At 40.4% G+C, this 15,054-nt stretch overlaps 1 protein-coding gene across 10 annotated transcripts in view; it reads left to right on the forward strand.

Annotated features, from left to right (window-relative positions):
* The window catches only part of CLCN3 (Cl-/H+ antiporter 3), a 105,938-nt gene that overhangs the window by 64,133 nt on the left and 26,751 nt on the right, over window positions 1-15,054 (forward strand). For all 10 annotated transcript variants that reach the window (XM_081495286.1, XM_081495289.1, XM_081495268.1 and 7 more), the window contains 2 exons: window positions 10,591-10,748; window positions 13,777-13,876. In XM_081495286.1, coding sequence (XP_081351412.1) covers window positions 10,591-10,748; window positions 13,777-13,876 — 258 coding nt within the window. The remainder of the gene's footprint in view (window positions 1-10,590; window positions 10,749-13,776; window positions 13,877-15,054) is intronic.

The raw sequence follows: 15,054 nt of genomic DNA on the forward strand, positions 1-15,054 counted from the left end.
TGAGCACACACACACACACACACAAATAAAATCATACAAATGAACTTACATACTAAGCAGAAATAGTCCCACAGATGTAGAAAAAAAAATTATGATTACCAAAGGGGAAAGGGGTGGAGAACAATAAATTAGGAATTTGGGATTAATATATACACACTACTATATATATATATATATATATATATATATAAAATAGATAACCATCAAGGACCTACTGTATAGCACAGGGAACTATGCTCAATATTTTATAATAACCTGTAAGGGAAAAGAATCTGAAAAGAATAGATACACATGTATAACTGTATCACTTTGCTGTGCACCTGAAACTAACACAGCATTGTAAATCAGCTATGTTTCAGTACAAAAAACAAAAACATACATAACATAAATTTAAAATTGAATTTTCCTGCAGATAATTTAAAAACTCTTTGTTTAGATTACAGATACTAATAAAAAATGTGTTTACATTGGAATGCATGAATTTTATAAAGTATTGTGTCTGGGGAAAAAAGACAAAAGTCCTCTTATAAATAAAGTTATTTTTGCAAGAAAGCTCACTCATTGGGTGGTAACTAACTAGAATCACTAACACTAAAACACAACGTACTTGCTGATACTTGAACTATGAAGTATTGCTGGTGATATTTAAATTATAAGATGTCCGTTTTATGGAAGAGTTGGTCATTTACTGTGCATTTTAGAAATTTGTTTTTGTGGCCATACCAGGCATAATGAATTAAGTTATGTTAAAAATCTACAGGATTTTTGCTCAGTATACAGTTCTAAGAAGAAATCATTGCTCATATTTGGAATACAGTTTTTTTCTTCCCTTTGTCATAATGTCAGTCTTTTGGTTAATACCATGTGAGTAATAAGCCCATTTTAAGATCCAAAATATTTGAGCAGAAACAGTAACTTGCGTTTATTGAATTCCTATGGTTTGTCAGATATAGTATATAATAGTAGGTATTTTACACAGTTTATCTGCAGTCCACATACCACAGCCTACGGGTGGGTGAAATCGCCTACGTACCTGAGAGATTAATAGGTAGTTCCTGCTGGCTTCTGTGGCAGCCCTGGGATTTGAATCTAGGTTTTTCTGACCTCAGAGTGCATTAGGTCATGGGATTCCTCTACTGGGCCATGCTACAGAGAAAGTGATCTTTTCTCTAGTTTCGTTGTTTTCCAGCCAAGGGCAGTAGAAGGGTGGTCACGGCATCTGGCATTAGACCCCCAGGAAGGTTTTTGTGTTAAACCTGGGAGCTGCTGCTTTCAGATCATGCTTTCTTATACATCGTAAGATCTGGGACTGTCCTGTGTCCTGTTATCCTTTTGAAGTTCAGGAGTCAAAATGAATAGACTCCTGCTGTCTGTATATCACTCTCAGTCAGTCAGTCAGTTCAGCCGCTCAGTCGTGTCCGACTCTTTGCGACCCCATGGACTGCAGCATGCCAGGCCTCCCTGTCCATCACCAACTGCTGGAGTTTACTCAAACTCATGTCCATTGAGTTGGTGATGCCATCCAACCATCTCATCCTCTGCATCCGCTTCTCCTTCCTTCAATCTTTCCCAGCATCAGGGTCTTTTCAAATGAGTCAGTTCTTTGCATCAGGTGGCCAAAGTATTAGAGTTTCAGCTTCAACATCAGTCCTTCCAATGAATATTCAGGACTGATTTCCTTTAGGATGGACTGGTTGGATCTCCTTGCAGTCCAAGGGACTCTCAAGAATCTTCTCCAACACCGCAGTTCAAAAGCATCAATTCTTTGGCGTTCAGCTTTCTTTAGAGTCCAGCTCTCACATCCATACATGACCACTGGAAAAACCATAACCTTGACTAGAGACCTCTGTTGACAAAGTAATGTCTCTGCTTTTTAATATGCTATCTAGGTTGGTCATAATGTTTCTTCCAAACAGTAAGTGTCTTTTAATTTCATGGCTGCAGAAACCATCTGCAGTGATTTTGGATCTGCAAAAAATAAAGTCAGCCACTGTTTCCCCATCTATTTCCCATGAAGTGATGGGACCAGATGCCATGATCTTAGTTTTCTGAATGTTGTGTTTTAAGCCAACTTTTTCACTCTCTTTCACTTTCAAGAGGCTCTTTAGTTCTTCTCCACTTTCTGCCATAAGGGTGGTGTCATCTGCATATCTGAGGTTATTGATATTTCTCCCAGCTATCTTGATTCCAGCTTGTGTTTCATACAGCCCAGTGTTTCTCCTGATGTACTCTGTGCATAAGTTAAATAAGCAGGGTGACAATGTACAGCTTTGACATACTCCTTTCCTGTTTTGGAACCAATCTGTTCCATGTCCAGTTCTAACTGTTGCTTCCTGACCTCCATACAGATTTCTCAAGAGGCAGGTCAGGTGGTCTGGTATTCCCATCTCTTTCAGAATTTTCCACAGTTTGTGGTGATCCACACAGTCAAAGGCTTTGGCATAGTCAATAAGCAGAAATGGATGTTTTTCTGGAACTCTCTTGCTCTTTCAATGATCTAACAGATGTTGGCAATTTGATCTCTGGTTCCTCTGCCTTTTCTAAAACCAGCTTGAACATCTGGAAGTCCACGATTCATGTACTGTTGAAGCCTGGCTTGAATTTTGAGCATTACTTTGCTAGTGTGTGAGATGAGTGCAATTGTGCGGTAGTTTGAGCATTTGGCATTGGCCTTTCTTTGGGACTGGAATGAAAACTGACCTTTTCCAGTCCTGCGGCCACTGCTGAGTTTTCCAAATTTGCTGGCATACTGAGTGCAGAACTTTTACAGCACCATCTTTTAGGATTCGAAGTAGCTCAACTGGAATTCCATCACCTCCACTAGCTTTGTTCATAGTGATGCTTCCTAAGGCCCACTTGACTTCGCATTCCAGGATGTCTGGCTCTAGGTGAGTGATCACACCATCATGATTATCTGGGTTGTGAAGATCTTTTTTGTACAGTTCTTCTGTGTATTCTTGCCACCTCTTCTTAATATCTTCTGCTTCTGTTAGGTCCATACCATTTCTGTCCTTTATTGAGCCCATCTTTGCATGAAATGTTGCCTTGGTATCTCTTAATTTTCCTGAAGAGATCTTTAGTCTTTCCCATTCTATTGTTTTCCTCTATTTCTTTGCACTGATCAGTGAGGAAGGCTTTCTTATCTCTCCTTGCTATTCTCTCCTTGGAACTCTGCATTCAAATGGGTATATGTTTCCTTTTCTCCTTTGCTTTTCGCTTCTTTTCTTTTCACAGCTATTTGTAAGACCTCCTCAGACAGCCATTTTGCTTTTTTGCATTTCTTTCTCTTGGGGATGGTCTTGATCACTGTCTCCTGTGCAATGTCACGAACCTCCATCCATAGTTCATCAGGCACTCTGTCTATCAGATCTAGTCCCTTAAATCTATTTGACACTTCCACTGTATAATCGTAAGGGGTTTGATTCAGGTAATACCTGAATGGTCTAGTAGTTTTCCCTACTTTCTTCAATTTAAGTCTGAATTTGGCAATAAGGAGTTCATGATCTGAGCCACAGTCAGCTCCCTGTCTTGTTTTTGCTGACTGTATAGAGCTTCTCCATCTTTGGCTGCAAAGAATATAATCAATCGGATTTTGGTATTGACCATCTGGTGATGTCCATGTGTAGAGTCTTCTCTTGTGTTGTTGGAAGAGGGTGTTTGCTATGACCAGTGCGTCCTCTTGGCAAAACGCTCTTAGCCTTTGCCCTGCTTCATTCTGTACTCCAAAGCCAAATTTGCCTGTTGCTCCAGGTGTTTCTTGACTTCCTACTTTTGCATTCCAGTCCCCTATAATGAAAAGGACATCTTTTTTGGGTGTTAGTTCTAGAAGGTCTTGTAGGTCTTCATAGAAGCGTTCAACTTCAGCTTCTTCAGCATTACTGGTTGGGGCATAGACTTGGATTACTGTTATGTTGAATGGTTTGCCTTGGAAACAAAGAGAGATCATTCTGTCTTTTTTGAGATTGCATCCAAGTACTGCATTTGGACTCTTTTGTTGACTATGATGGCTACGGTTTATTTCTTCAGGAGGTCGAGTCTGATGAGAATGGTGAGCTGAGAGGGTGAAGATGCTTTGACTGACTGTCCCACCAAGTCTGCATGCCCCCAGGAATAGAAGTTTCCTAAAAATAACTGGGTTCTGTTTCAGAAAGAAGGGAGAAGGGTTTCGAGGTGGGCAGAGACAGTGAGGCTCCATCACCCAGATACTAACCTAACCTGAGGACAGTACTGGGTAATGTAGTTATTTTCAGTTTGGAGGTACATCTGGTTATTAATATTGAATATCTGGGCATAGGGTTGGAAAAGAAAGTTAAGAACAATAAAAGGTTAAAATTTTAAAAATTAGTTGGGAAAGAGGATGACTAAGTAGGTACACATATGTTCATTATATATGCTGTTTGTAATGCAAACTAACCTAAATGATAGTGCATCATAGCAATTAAATATAGCATCCTGAAGTCCATTGAAAATGATGTGCCTATGCATTTAATGACCTGAAATGGTTTTTACAAAGTGTGTTGAGTAGTGAAAATATGCTAAGTAATGAAAAGCTTATAAATACATGTGGCTAGTTTGATTGTACCTTTTTTTCTTGTAGAAAATGTGAAAAGCTGAAGCCAGTTGCCAGTTTAACTGTTTTAACTCTCTTGTTTACTCAATTCCCTCTCCTTGCTCCTCCCACAAACCTTACATAACTGTATAGACTTGCTTCTTCATCTGTTCTTTTTTCACTCCAAGGCTTATTGCAGAAAGTCCTTTTTACTTAAAATGTTTTGAAACCCAGAAACCCATTGCTTACAACTCAGATGCATTGCCTTTTAAGATTTTGCCTGTTCTTTTCGGTTTCGGAAGCCTGAGTTTGACACTCTGAAGCTATAGTGCTTGTTCTCTTGTTCTCTGATTTTCCCTGTGGCAGAGGGTGTTTCCTGAGTTGGTGGGGAGCATGTGCACAGAGGGTGAGGAGATACTGCTGGACAAAGAGCTTTGATTATTTCCAGAAGGTGTTCTGGTGTGTCTGTGCTACTGTCTCCATCAGTGAGCGCTGCACGTGCTTGGAGAGAAGTCCAAGTAAATGGTGTCATTTTGTATTCCCCCAGCTCTAAGAGGAGTTGCTAAGGAGGGCAAAGAGAGGTCTTAGGAGAGAGTGCGGCCTCGCCCCTTGACTTGGAAAGCCCTGTTATAATTTCCTAATTTCCAATCCTTGAAATACTATTTTAGGAAAGAAAAAGAAATGCACTTTGCCTGTGAGAGAGCTTTCACTTGTGCTTGTGGCATCGCCTCTGAGGTGTGTGCTGTATCACGCATGAAATGGAGTGGGGCGATGACGCTGGGTAACTTATACTCCTGCTTACAGGAATTTTATTAACACAGAGATGTAAGTGATTTGTGTTTGTCTCATTTTATCATTTGTAAGGTAAACTTTAAGGGAAATCTAGTTGCAGTGAACTGTACACAAAGGAATAATAATTAGGAATATTTAAAAACCATTGTTACTGTTAGGAAATGTAACGTCTTTGAAATTACTGCTAACATGCAATGATGCATTGGCATTTCTGTGATCCTGTGAGAAACGAATGTTCCCTACCCAGTTTGGAGTAGGACTCAGTCTTTCCTTTTCTTCTTTGAACTACTCAGATTTCCATGTTTGGTAGAACAAACTATAAAAGAAAATATGTGCAATGATGTCACACGCATACTGAAGTAAAAGTTTGAATCCCCCCCATTTTTTTTAATAGCCAGGTAATTCTTGAATTTTATCTAGCAATCCTAAAGCAGACTTTGAATTTTAAAACTATGTTAATTGATTTTGCATTCAATATGATAGATTTTTTTTTTCAGTTGTCAGTTATAACCCAGTAAGAAACAGAATGAAAGGAGAGAGGCTAAAGCCAGATTGAACTGTCTGCCTTTCTCTGGAGATGCCTTTTCATCATGTTTATCAGAGCCAAAGAAATATTCTAACCAACTAGCAAAAAGTTTTTATTTTCATACCAAAATTGATCTTGGTTAATTCTGAAACCAATTTGATGTCAAGAGTCACAGAAGGACTCAGACTTCTTTTAGGAATAGTTAGACGGGAAACAGTGAATCTAAACAGATCAGCATAAACATGTGGGCTCCCCTAAAGCAAGAAGACCCATCAGTACTTCTCCTGTACACTGTCCCTCTGTCTGGTGGAAGCAAACAGGCCTAGGGGACAGGCTGACCTCCCGGTAGTCAGCCAGCACACAGACTGACAGGCGAATTCCTACCTGACACGTGCAGTGGCAGCCCCAGAAATGTCAAGGGATGCCCCAAATATGAAATGTTGGTGCATGGGGTCCCCTGGTGTAAAAAGCTTGAATGCTTTATTTCTGATTTTCAGGAATTTTTAATTACTGTGCAGTTCTGTATGTTCGTTGTCCGGTTAGTTTCTACAGACTAGTGACTGGAAAGTCACTGAGGCAGGACACGCGGCTTCTGTGAATGTGTTGGGGACTAGGCCTGTGGTGCCCCCGACAATAAGGAACGCTGGTCTCTGCTCTCTTCTCCCTAGTTCAGAGGCCCGTTGGGGGTACACACTTCGTTTGCTTAGTATCTTCAAGCTGCAGGCGGCTGGGAATTCTTACCCTGCGGCTGGTGACTTACTGTGTGGATGCATGTTAGGTGGTACAGAAATTTTGCTTTTGATTTTTTGTGTAGAATAGTAATAATTAAGATCAATAATGCATGTCTCCATTTCTACCCAGATAAGAGCGAATGGGGCAAAGTTTTAAGTTTGCAAAATATATCACAGTAGACTTAAAAATTCTTTTTCTTTTAATTTCAGACTTAGAGATGTTGAAAAATAGTGCAAAGAATCTCGTAAGCCTTCCCCTAGATTCCTGAATGTTAACATTTTACCTCATTTTTTCATCCTGTCTTTTTCTTTCTCTGTCATGTGTGCTGTTCCCTGTCACACATTGCATACACTGTTGTTTGTACATATGATGTACAGATGTTATTTGTACATATGTGATGCACCATGTTATTCTTCCCTGAGCCCTGTAAGGGTAAGATGCAGATGTGATGGGGCTTCCCAGGTGGCTCAGTGGTAAAGAATCCACCTGCAATGTAGGAGACACAGGTTTGATGCCTGGGTCGGGAAGATCCCCTGGAGGAGGGCATGGCAACCCACTCCAGCATTCTTGCCTGGAGAATCCCACGGACAGAGGAGCCTGAAGGGCTGTCTATGGGGTCACAGAATGTCGGACACGACCGGGCATGTGCACATGTGGGTGCGATGCACAGTAACCCCTAAATACTTCAGTGTGTGTTTCCTTATGAAAGGATGTATAGCTCGTCCATAGCTTCAGTACAGTTTTCAAAATCAGAAAATTGGCATCAATGATATTACTCAATTATTACTCCTACTGTCCTCCAGTTTGCTGATTGTTGCCCTGTGTTTGTCCCGGTCCTGCACTGCCCATCCCAGGCACGGATTGAGTTCGGCTGCTGCGTCTCTTTGGTCTCCTTTTATCTGGTGCAGCTACTCTTTCGTGACTGACATTTTTGAAAATCGTAAGCTGCTTACCTTGTAGAATTTCCCTCAGTTTCAGTTTGTTTTGTTTATGCTTTGGGGGCAGAGTACCCCAGATGTCTTCCTGAGTGATATCATAGAGGCTTTGATGCTTCCTCCAAAAACATCTTCAAAATGACCATTTTTAATATTATCATATAGAAGGTGGAGCCAGAGATGCTGAAATTTGTCAAGGTATTATAAACGCTGTCATTATTTTTACTCTCCAGTCTCTTTTTCTTAAGAAAATTTATGGCCTTTCAGTTAGTTTTTACAAAGTGGAAATTACTGAATAAAATCAGGATGGGGGGAAGAAAGACCTAGAGCATGTAAAGGTCATGGTGGAAGGTTTAGGGCTTGTGTTTTATGTGAGGAGGCATGGGCCATTGCAGGGATTGGGCCTTTAAACCCTTAGCCACAATGATAAATTATTTATCCTGGAGTGCTTCTGCCAAAACACTGAAATCAGTACACTACTCTCCTGTTAGAATTTTACACCTTTCCAGGCCAAGCATTCAAATGTTGCAAGTGGAGAGGAAAGAGGGAGCTCTGTTCTATCTGATAGAAGTAAAGAAACGTTAAGTTCATTGTAGAATATTCAGTATTTGTTGTTTAGTTGCTCAGTTGTGTCTGACTCTTTTGTGACCCCATCTGGAGCCCTGCCAGGCTCCTCTGTCCGTGAAATTCTCCAGGCAGGATTACTGGAGTGGGTTACCATTTCCTCTTTCAGGGATCTTCCCAACCTACAGATCAAATCCGCGTCTCTAAACAGATTCTTTACTGCTGAGCCACCAGGGAAGCCCAATATTCAGTATTACATCGTTTAAAATACTAATAACCCTTTTTGTGATAATGCTTGTTTTAACTGCCTCTTTGAATGATCAAAGAACAGAGCTTGCGGCCCAGTGTAGTTTATTTGCTTCTATCTGGACAGTAATAAAAAGGGTCCTTGTACTGACATGGGGCTCCAAGCACCTCTCCCTCCCACTCCTGGCTGATTGAGGAGCCTCTCCTGCTCTAACCTGGCATTGTTCACAGTGCTGGGGAAAGTGCAGGTTCTGGCTTTGCCAGGGTCATTTTTTGTGAATGACTGAACATTTACGATAGTTTCTTTGTAAACAAAAGAGGACAAGTCCGTTTAAACCATCAGACTGCAAGAGTAGTCTGGGAATTTTGCTGTTTGGAATTTTGGTTTTCCATAAAACCACAGAATAAACTAAACGAGTTTCTTGAGTCTCTTTTTATGGTTTTGTTTAAACATTAGTATAGTGCCATTCCTTATATTCTGTATCAATTCGTACATTTGTGTTAAAATGACATAGTTTTAGATGTTTATTTTTTGGCATAAAATCTATTACTGCTACATAATTTGAAGATGTAATCTGTAATCAACTATGTTAAGATCACCTGTTTGAAATTACGGGGGCTCAGATGAAAAAGAATCCGCCTGCAGTGCAGGAGACCTGGGTTTGATCCCTGGGTTGGGAAGATCCCCTGGAGGAGGGCATGGCAACCCACTACAGTATTCTTGCCTGGAGAATTCTGTGGGCTGAGGATCCTGGCAGGCTACAGTCCTTGGGGCTGTAGAGAGCCAGACACAACTGAGCGCATCCACATATGTATATGTGTGTATAGATATATCTACGATGTTTATGCAGAAAATTAAAGTTCCTTCTCTGTTTTTTCTAACAAATCTACTTCCCAGAGGTAACCATTATTAACATGTTGCTTCATTTTGGTTCACAGTATTTTCTCTGTATTTAAATATACCGTAAGCGTAACTTTTAACCCAAAATAAATTTAACCAAATAATTTTCCAGTTAAACTTGCTACTCTGCCTTTGAAAATAGGGTCAGGCATTAGGTGAAATCTTGTTCTTCTCCTGTAAATAAACTGTTACTGAAACACAGCCATATTCAGTCATCTGCATGTTGTTAGGGCTTCTTCTGTGCTGCCATGGCAAAGTTGACTAGTTATGACTGTTCGGCCTCCAAAACCTAGCAGATAGACTCTTTGGCTCTTTTGTTGACCCCAGTTTTAGATTGTGAGCTCTTTGGCATTCGTTTGTTTCGCTTTGTTCCTAGAGCTCTGGTGCGGTTCTGTGCCCACACTGTGCACAGTTTATGGGCTTACACACGTATAAGCGCAGGAAGAGTTCCTGGACTTGTGCTTGCTGGGTTGGACAGTATGTGTGCAGCTTTCCCTTCTCAATGAGGTTGCACCAGTTGATACTGAACCTAATGATTTTGTTCCAGGACCTCTTTTCCCCATATCTTTGCCAACTCGGTGCACTGGCCAACTTTTTAAATCTTTACCAGTCTGATAGAGGAGAATGATAGTAGGTTTGCTCTGCGTTTCTTTTTTGTGTGTGAGATTGAATTTCTTTTCAAATTTAAGAGCCAGTTGTGTTTTTGTGAATTGTCTTTCAGTCCCCTTCCTTGTACCCTTAAGTCTGTTGCATAGTGCACACTGGTCAAATATTATGTATTGAGCTCAAGCGAGGGAACGTGCTTGCTGACACAGCTGATGTAGGGTTTTCAAGAGCGAGAGAGACATTGTCAGGGAGAGGAAGAACTTCCTCCTGGGATAGAATCTGATGGCAGAACCCACACTTCCACTGAGCATTGTCTTTTCTCCTGGACAGAATACAGTTGCGTTTTTGCGAGAGGGAGGTTGTAATTTTCTTCAATGCATCCATCTTCATCTTCAGTGTATCCATCTTCAGTGTATCCATCCTCTGCCATGTTCTCACTTTGTGGAGGCTGTGCCCTGGTGGGTGGTAACCAGTAAGTCCTGCAGAGCTCCCTTCCCCAGGGCGTCCTTCAGATGACTGTTAGGAAGGTGGCTCCTCATGCTCTCCTATGAGTGGGGCAGGATGTGCCCTAGTCCTTTTCCTTACTTCCTAGTTTGAGATGCATTTTCTTAACACTTTCCTTCCTCTGTTGATTGTAATTATTTCAAGTGATCCTATTCCTTTAGGAATTACTAATGAGCCGCATAGCTCTCCATTGTTGCTCACAGAACACGCTCATTGTTCCTCGTTGGCTCTGCAGGAACTCACTACACAATGACCAACGGGGGCAGCATCAGCAGCTCCACGCACTTGCTGGATCTTCTGGACGAGCCCATCCCTGGGGTTGGCACCTATGATGACTTCCACACCATCGACTGGGTGCGAGAGAAGTGTAAAGACAGAGAAAGGCATCGACGGGTACGTTTGCTCAGTAATCTTTACAACAGCAGTGCACAGATAGATCCTTGAATAGTGTTGTATTTCTGCCAGTGATCTCAGGCTGCCAAAATATATTATACATTAAAAGTACACTTAAGTAAGATTCCACATATTATAAGTAATACGGTTTTTTCTCTATAATTTTTAAAAGTTTATTTATATCCTTTCTGTTTCTGGAAGGGATTTGAAGCAGCTTACAATCAAAGTAGGGGAAGACAGAATAGGAGGGAAAGGCAAAGGCCTATGAGTTGAAGATCAAGCCAAGTTCAGGAGGTAGCAATCAACATGGCACTTGACTTTGAGCAGCAGGCCAAAGAGGAAATGTGTTACATAATTGCAATTGTTGGAAAAAGAAGCAGCTTACTGGGGAGATAGTTTCCTGGGGCTTTGCTGTTTTATCTCCTTTCTTGGTTTTAAATCCTGAGCTATTTCTCAGATTGAGTCCTGTGTGGACATATGGAATGTTGTTGCAAAGTACAAATCAATAAAAGAATGGCTTTTGCTAAAAACTACAACGTATGTTATCTTTTTTGTTGTTGTTTGTGGTTTATTGATAGTTTCATTCAAAAAGTTTAAGAGAAAAAATCTCTTGAAAATAAAATTCCAAATTCTAAAAGGCCGTTTGCTAATTTGAGCTCTGAAGTTAACTCATAGATGTAATAATTGCCTGTACAAATGAGTTACGACCTTTCATAATAATGTTTATATATCTATTAAACCTGAAATTGGACTTAGATTATATTGTTTATGAAAAGTACTGCTTCTGAGATTCATTAGTCAATATTCACCCTTTCTGGAACTAGTATAAATAGGGTGTAACTGAAAATAAGACATTATACCATATTAGATGATAAAACTGAGAAATTTCAAAAACATTCACTTAAAAGTAACAATAACAAGCTCATTACATGTTAACACAAAAAATATTTTTATGAAAAATAACTATTTTCCAAGATAAAAAATATTTAGTGAGAGAGCAACACTGGACTACATTTTTATGAATCTCATTATTGTCTGGTTTCCTGAAAACTACTGGATTCTCTTACCTGCTGCTGTAGACGGTTGTATGTCTTGATTGAAGTACATGAAAAAAATCCAGCCTCACAGCCGTGTAGTTGGAAAAGCAAAGAGTATTTTAATAACCTTTTCAGGTCATTGTGGATTTTCTTCTTTGATACTGCAGGACAGTGACAGTGACATGTTAGTTTCTTAAAGGTTAGTTGCAGTGTGTTACCTAAAACTGTGTCAGGGAACTTCTGGTCTTTGGTTACATTAAAATCTTTGGTTCCCCTTGAACTGTGAGTGGATGATTTTGTAACATTATGCCATGATCCTTTGGCAAATACTGATCCACTGGTTCATGCAGTTCTTTGAATAGTTGACATGTTCATTGTACCGTATCAGTATACAGTATCAAAAAAGCCACATTCGTTAATGTCAACACTAACCTCCTCAGAAAAGCATTGGGATCTGTCATTCTTACAGTAATGGATATAAATTCTCTAAAATTCTCATTTTTACTTTGAAGCTCAAAATCTGTCACTGGAACCAAATACACATTTTACTTGAAATGACAGGCTTACTTGGTTCGTTTTTTGAGAAAAATACCTATCAGATTTCCAAGTCTGAAAAACCACAGTTCCGGTATTTTTCTTTCAAGTAAGAATGGCGCTCCATGAAAGTGGTTTATGCTGCAGCTCAAATAGACCACACAGAGGCTTTCCCTCAGGCATCCCCTCCTCCTTCACAGTGTGTGAGAAGTGCTGTGTGTGCAGTCTTTACACATAGTATTAAGGAGTTGCACTTCCAGTGTTACGGTTTGTTCCTTTATTTTTTTAAATACAGTCATATATTTATATACTTATTTTTCTTAGATAAATGGTAGCATCCTATACACATGGATGCCTTGCTTTTCTCCTCCACATGATACTGCATTTATCTCATTCTTTTTTAATGACTACAGAGTTTCTCATGACATAGATGTAACTGCAGTTTATTTAACCAATACTGTATTGATGAATGTTTAAATGACTTTCAAATTTTTGCTTAATATTGTATTTTATTAAACATTACAGTTATTAAGAAAAAGCAATGTGCCGTTTATTATTTTTGAAAGGAATGAGCTGCCTTCAACCCTAAAGAAAGGTGAATATCTGTTATTGGTTGCTTATAACATAGGAGGAGTAAAATTGCCTCATTCAGCCTTTTGAATGTGGCCTTGTGGCTTGAAATAGACCAGATGTTTGAAAGAGACAGATCATTGAATTCCGGCTGTAGCCCTCCCATGAGACGATGGAGCAGGGAATGCCTGGCCTGAGAGTGTGGCGTGTAGAGCAGCCGGGCAGCAGGACAGGGAGGGGTGGGCGAGTTAGGGATGGGCTTCTTGTGAAGCACGTGTTCACTGAGAGAGCAGACTGGCCCTGAGTGTCTAAGGGTGAGAGCTGGCATCAAGTCTGTCAGCGCCCTGCTGATCTGACTCCTCTGCCTCACATAGCGATGACACCCCGCCTGTGGGATCGGCACACTGGCGCACTACAGGCCTGCGTGTTTTGGCAGCCCCTTTATTCACAGGATTGTGTTGTACTGCGTTTACGGGCACAGTACTGTTAGTCACTGACCTTGCCTTTTAGGACCACTACATTCCACTTAACTGCTAGGACCAGAGAAAGAACAGGGAATGACAGCCACTTCAAGCTGTAATGTCTTATTACTGTCACTATAAAAGGTGTATGCCAGCTAACTTTAGTTCAGTCTGAAGCAATCTAGGTCAGAGTTGGTGAACTGTGGAGCCCTCACTCTCATTCTGAGGTTCTGGGTAAATGCTTGTCACCTGGTTCACAGGCGCAGCAGCTGTTTGACCTGGTGTTTCTGCCCCAGACTCACTCACTCTATTATTTAGTTGAGAAAGTACTGTTCCATGTATAGTAACTGAGAAAATTGTTGGATTCTAGAATTACGGCTGCTACTCATAGTTTGAAAAATGAAGCATGAACATTTCTAATTTCAGATCAACAGCAAAAAGAAAGAATCAGCATGGGAAATGACAAAAAGCTTGTATGATGCGTGGTCAGGATGGCTAGTGGTAACACTGACAGGATTGGCATCAGGTAAAGAGAACTTTTAATGCAATGCTTCTTTGGTTAACAGGACGATAAATAGTTCTCCCCTCCTTCCTGCAATTTTTTTTTCATAAACTTTTGGATTTTTAGAAGCATTTGTTTTGTTTCTTTCCTTCAAAAGAATATCCTTAAATGTAAGAGTGGGAGATAAGAGGCTTAGAGCGCTGGGCTTGGCTCGATCACCTTAAGTGTCCAATTTGATCTTTCGCACTCATTGTCTTTATCTGTAAAATACCTAGTCTGCACCAGATGGTCAGTAAAGTGTATTTTAGTGTTAACATCGTAATAAATAGGTAGTATTTATTGAATGCTTCCTATGGGTCATGCCTTGTTCCAAAAGCTTTGTGTGTGTGTTAACCTCAAGCAGTTCCATGGTCTGAACCATACAGATGAGGGGACTGAGCACAGAGAGGTTAAGTGACTTGACCAAGGTGTCAGAGCTCGAGAGAGGGCAAGCCATGGTTAGGGCCGAACTTGAAGCTGCAAGTGGGCTGCAGAGCGCCCAGCAGCCCTGAGCGAGACTGGAGCAGCAGGAGAAGACGTGAGAACCGACGCGAAGGGCTGTTTTACTGACTTTGAGCTTCCACCATGGAAGATTGTGTCCTGGGGAACAGGACAGAAAAATATACAGTTGTGGAGAGAATGGAGGGAAGTCCTGAGATTCTGCGGTGTTCTTATATGAGAAGGACTTAGGTTTTGACCATCAATTTGTGTATTCTTTGTATTCTGTCTGTAAGACGATCTTGATACATTTGATTTTTCTGTTAAAAGAAAAAACCTGATGATTTGTCACAGTAATTCATTCATGCCATGAGTTTCACTAAAAAATGGTTATTCCATTGTAGTGAGCTTGAGATCCTTTGAAAATCTATAAATTGGGTTTCCAATTAAAAAACACCAATGAAAACTCTGATGTCACAGCCAGCGATGAGGCCCTTCTGCCAAGGGACAACCTTTGAAAGAGTCAGACACATTTTTTAAAAAGTTACAGTCGATTTGAATGACGTAACTAGTTTTAATTTCAAAGAAAAACAATTCTATTTTAAAGAATAGCTATTTACAGTTGTTAAGTAGCATCAGGGTACATATAGTAAGATCTGAAAATCTTAGGTTCGTGTAGTATTTCCTGTATGACCCTTTATTGTAGGGCATCCCCAGCTCTCGTA

Source organism: Giraffa tippelskirchi, chromosome 1 (assembly GCF_054371585.1).
Source record: "Giraffa tippelskirchi isolate mGirTip1 chromosome 1, T2T-mGirTip1v1.2.pri, whole genome shotgun sequence".
Taxonomy (NCBI): Eukaryota; Metazoa; Chordata; class Mammalia; order Artiodactyla; family Giraffidae; genus Giraffa; species Giraffa tippelskirchi.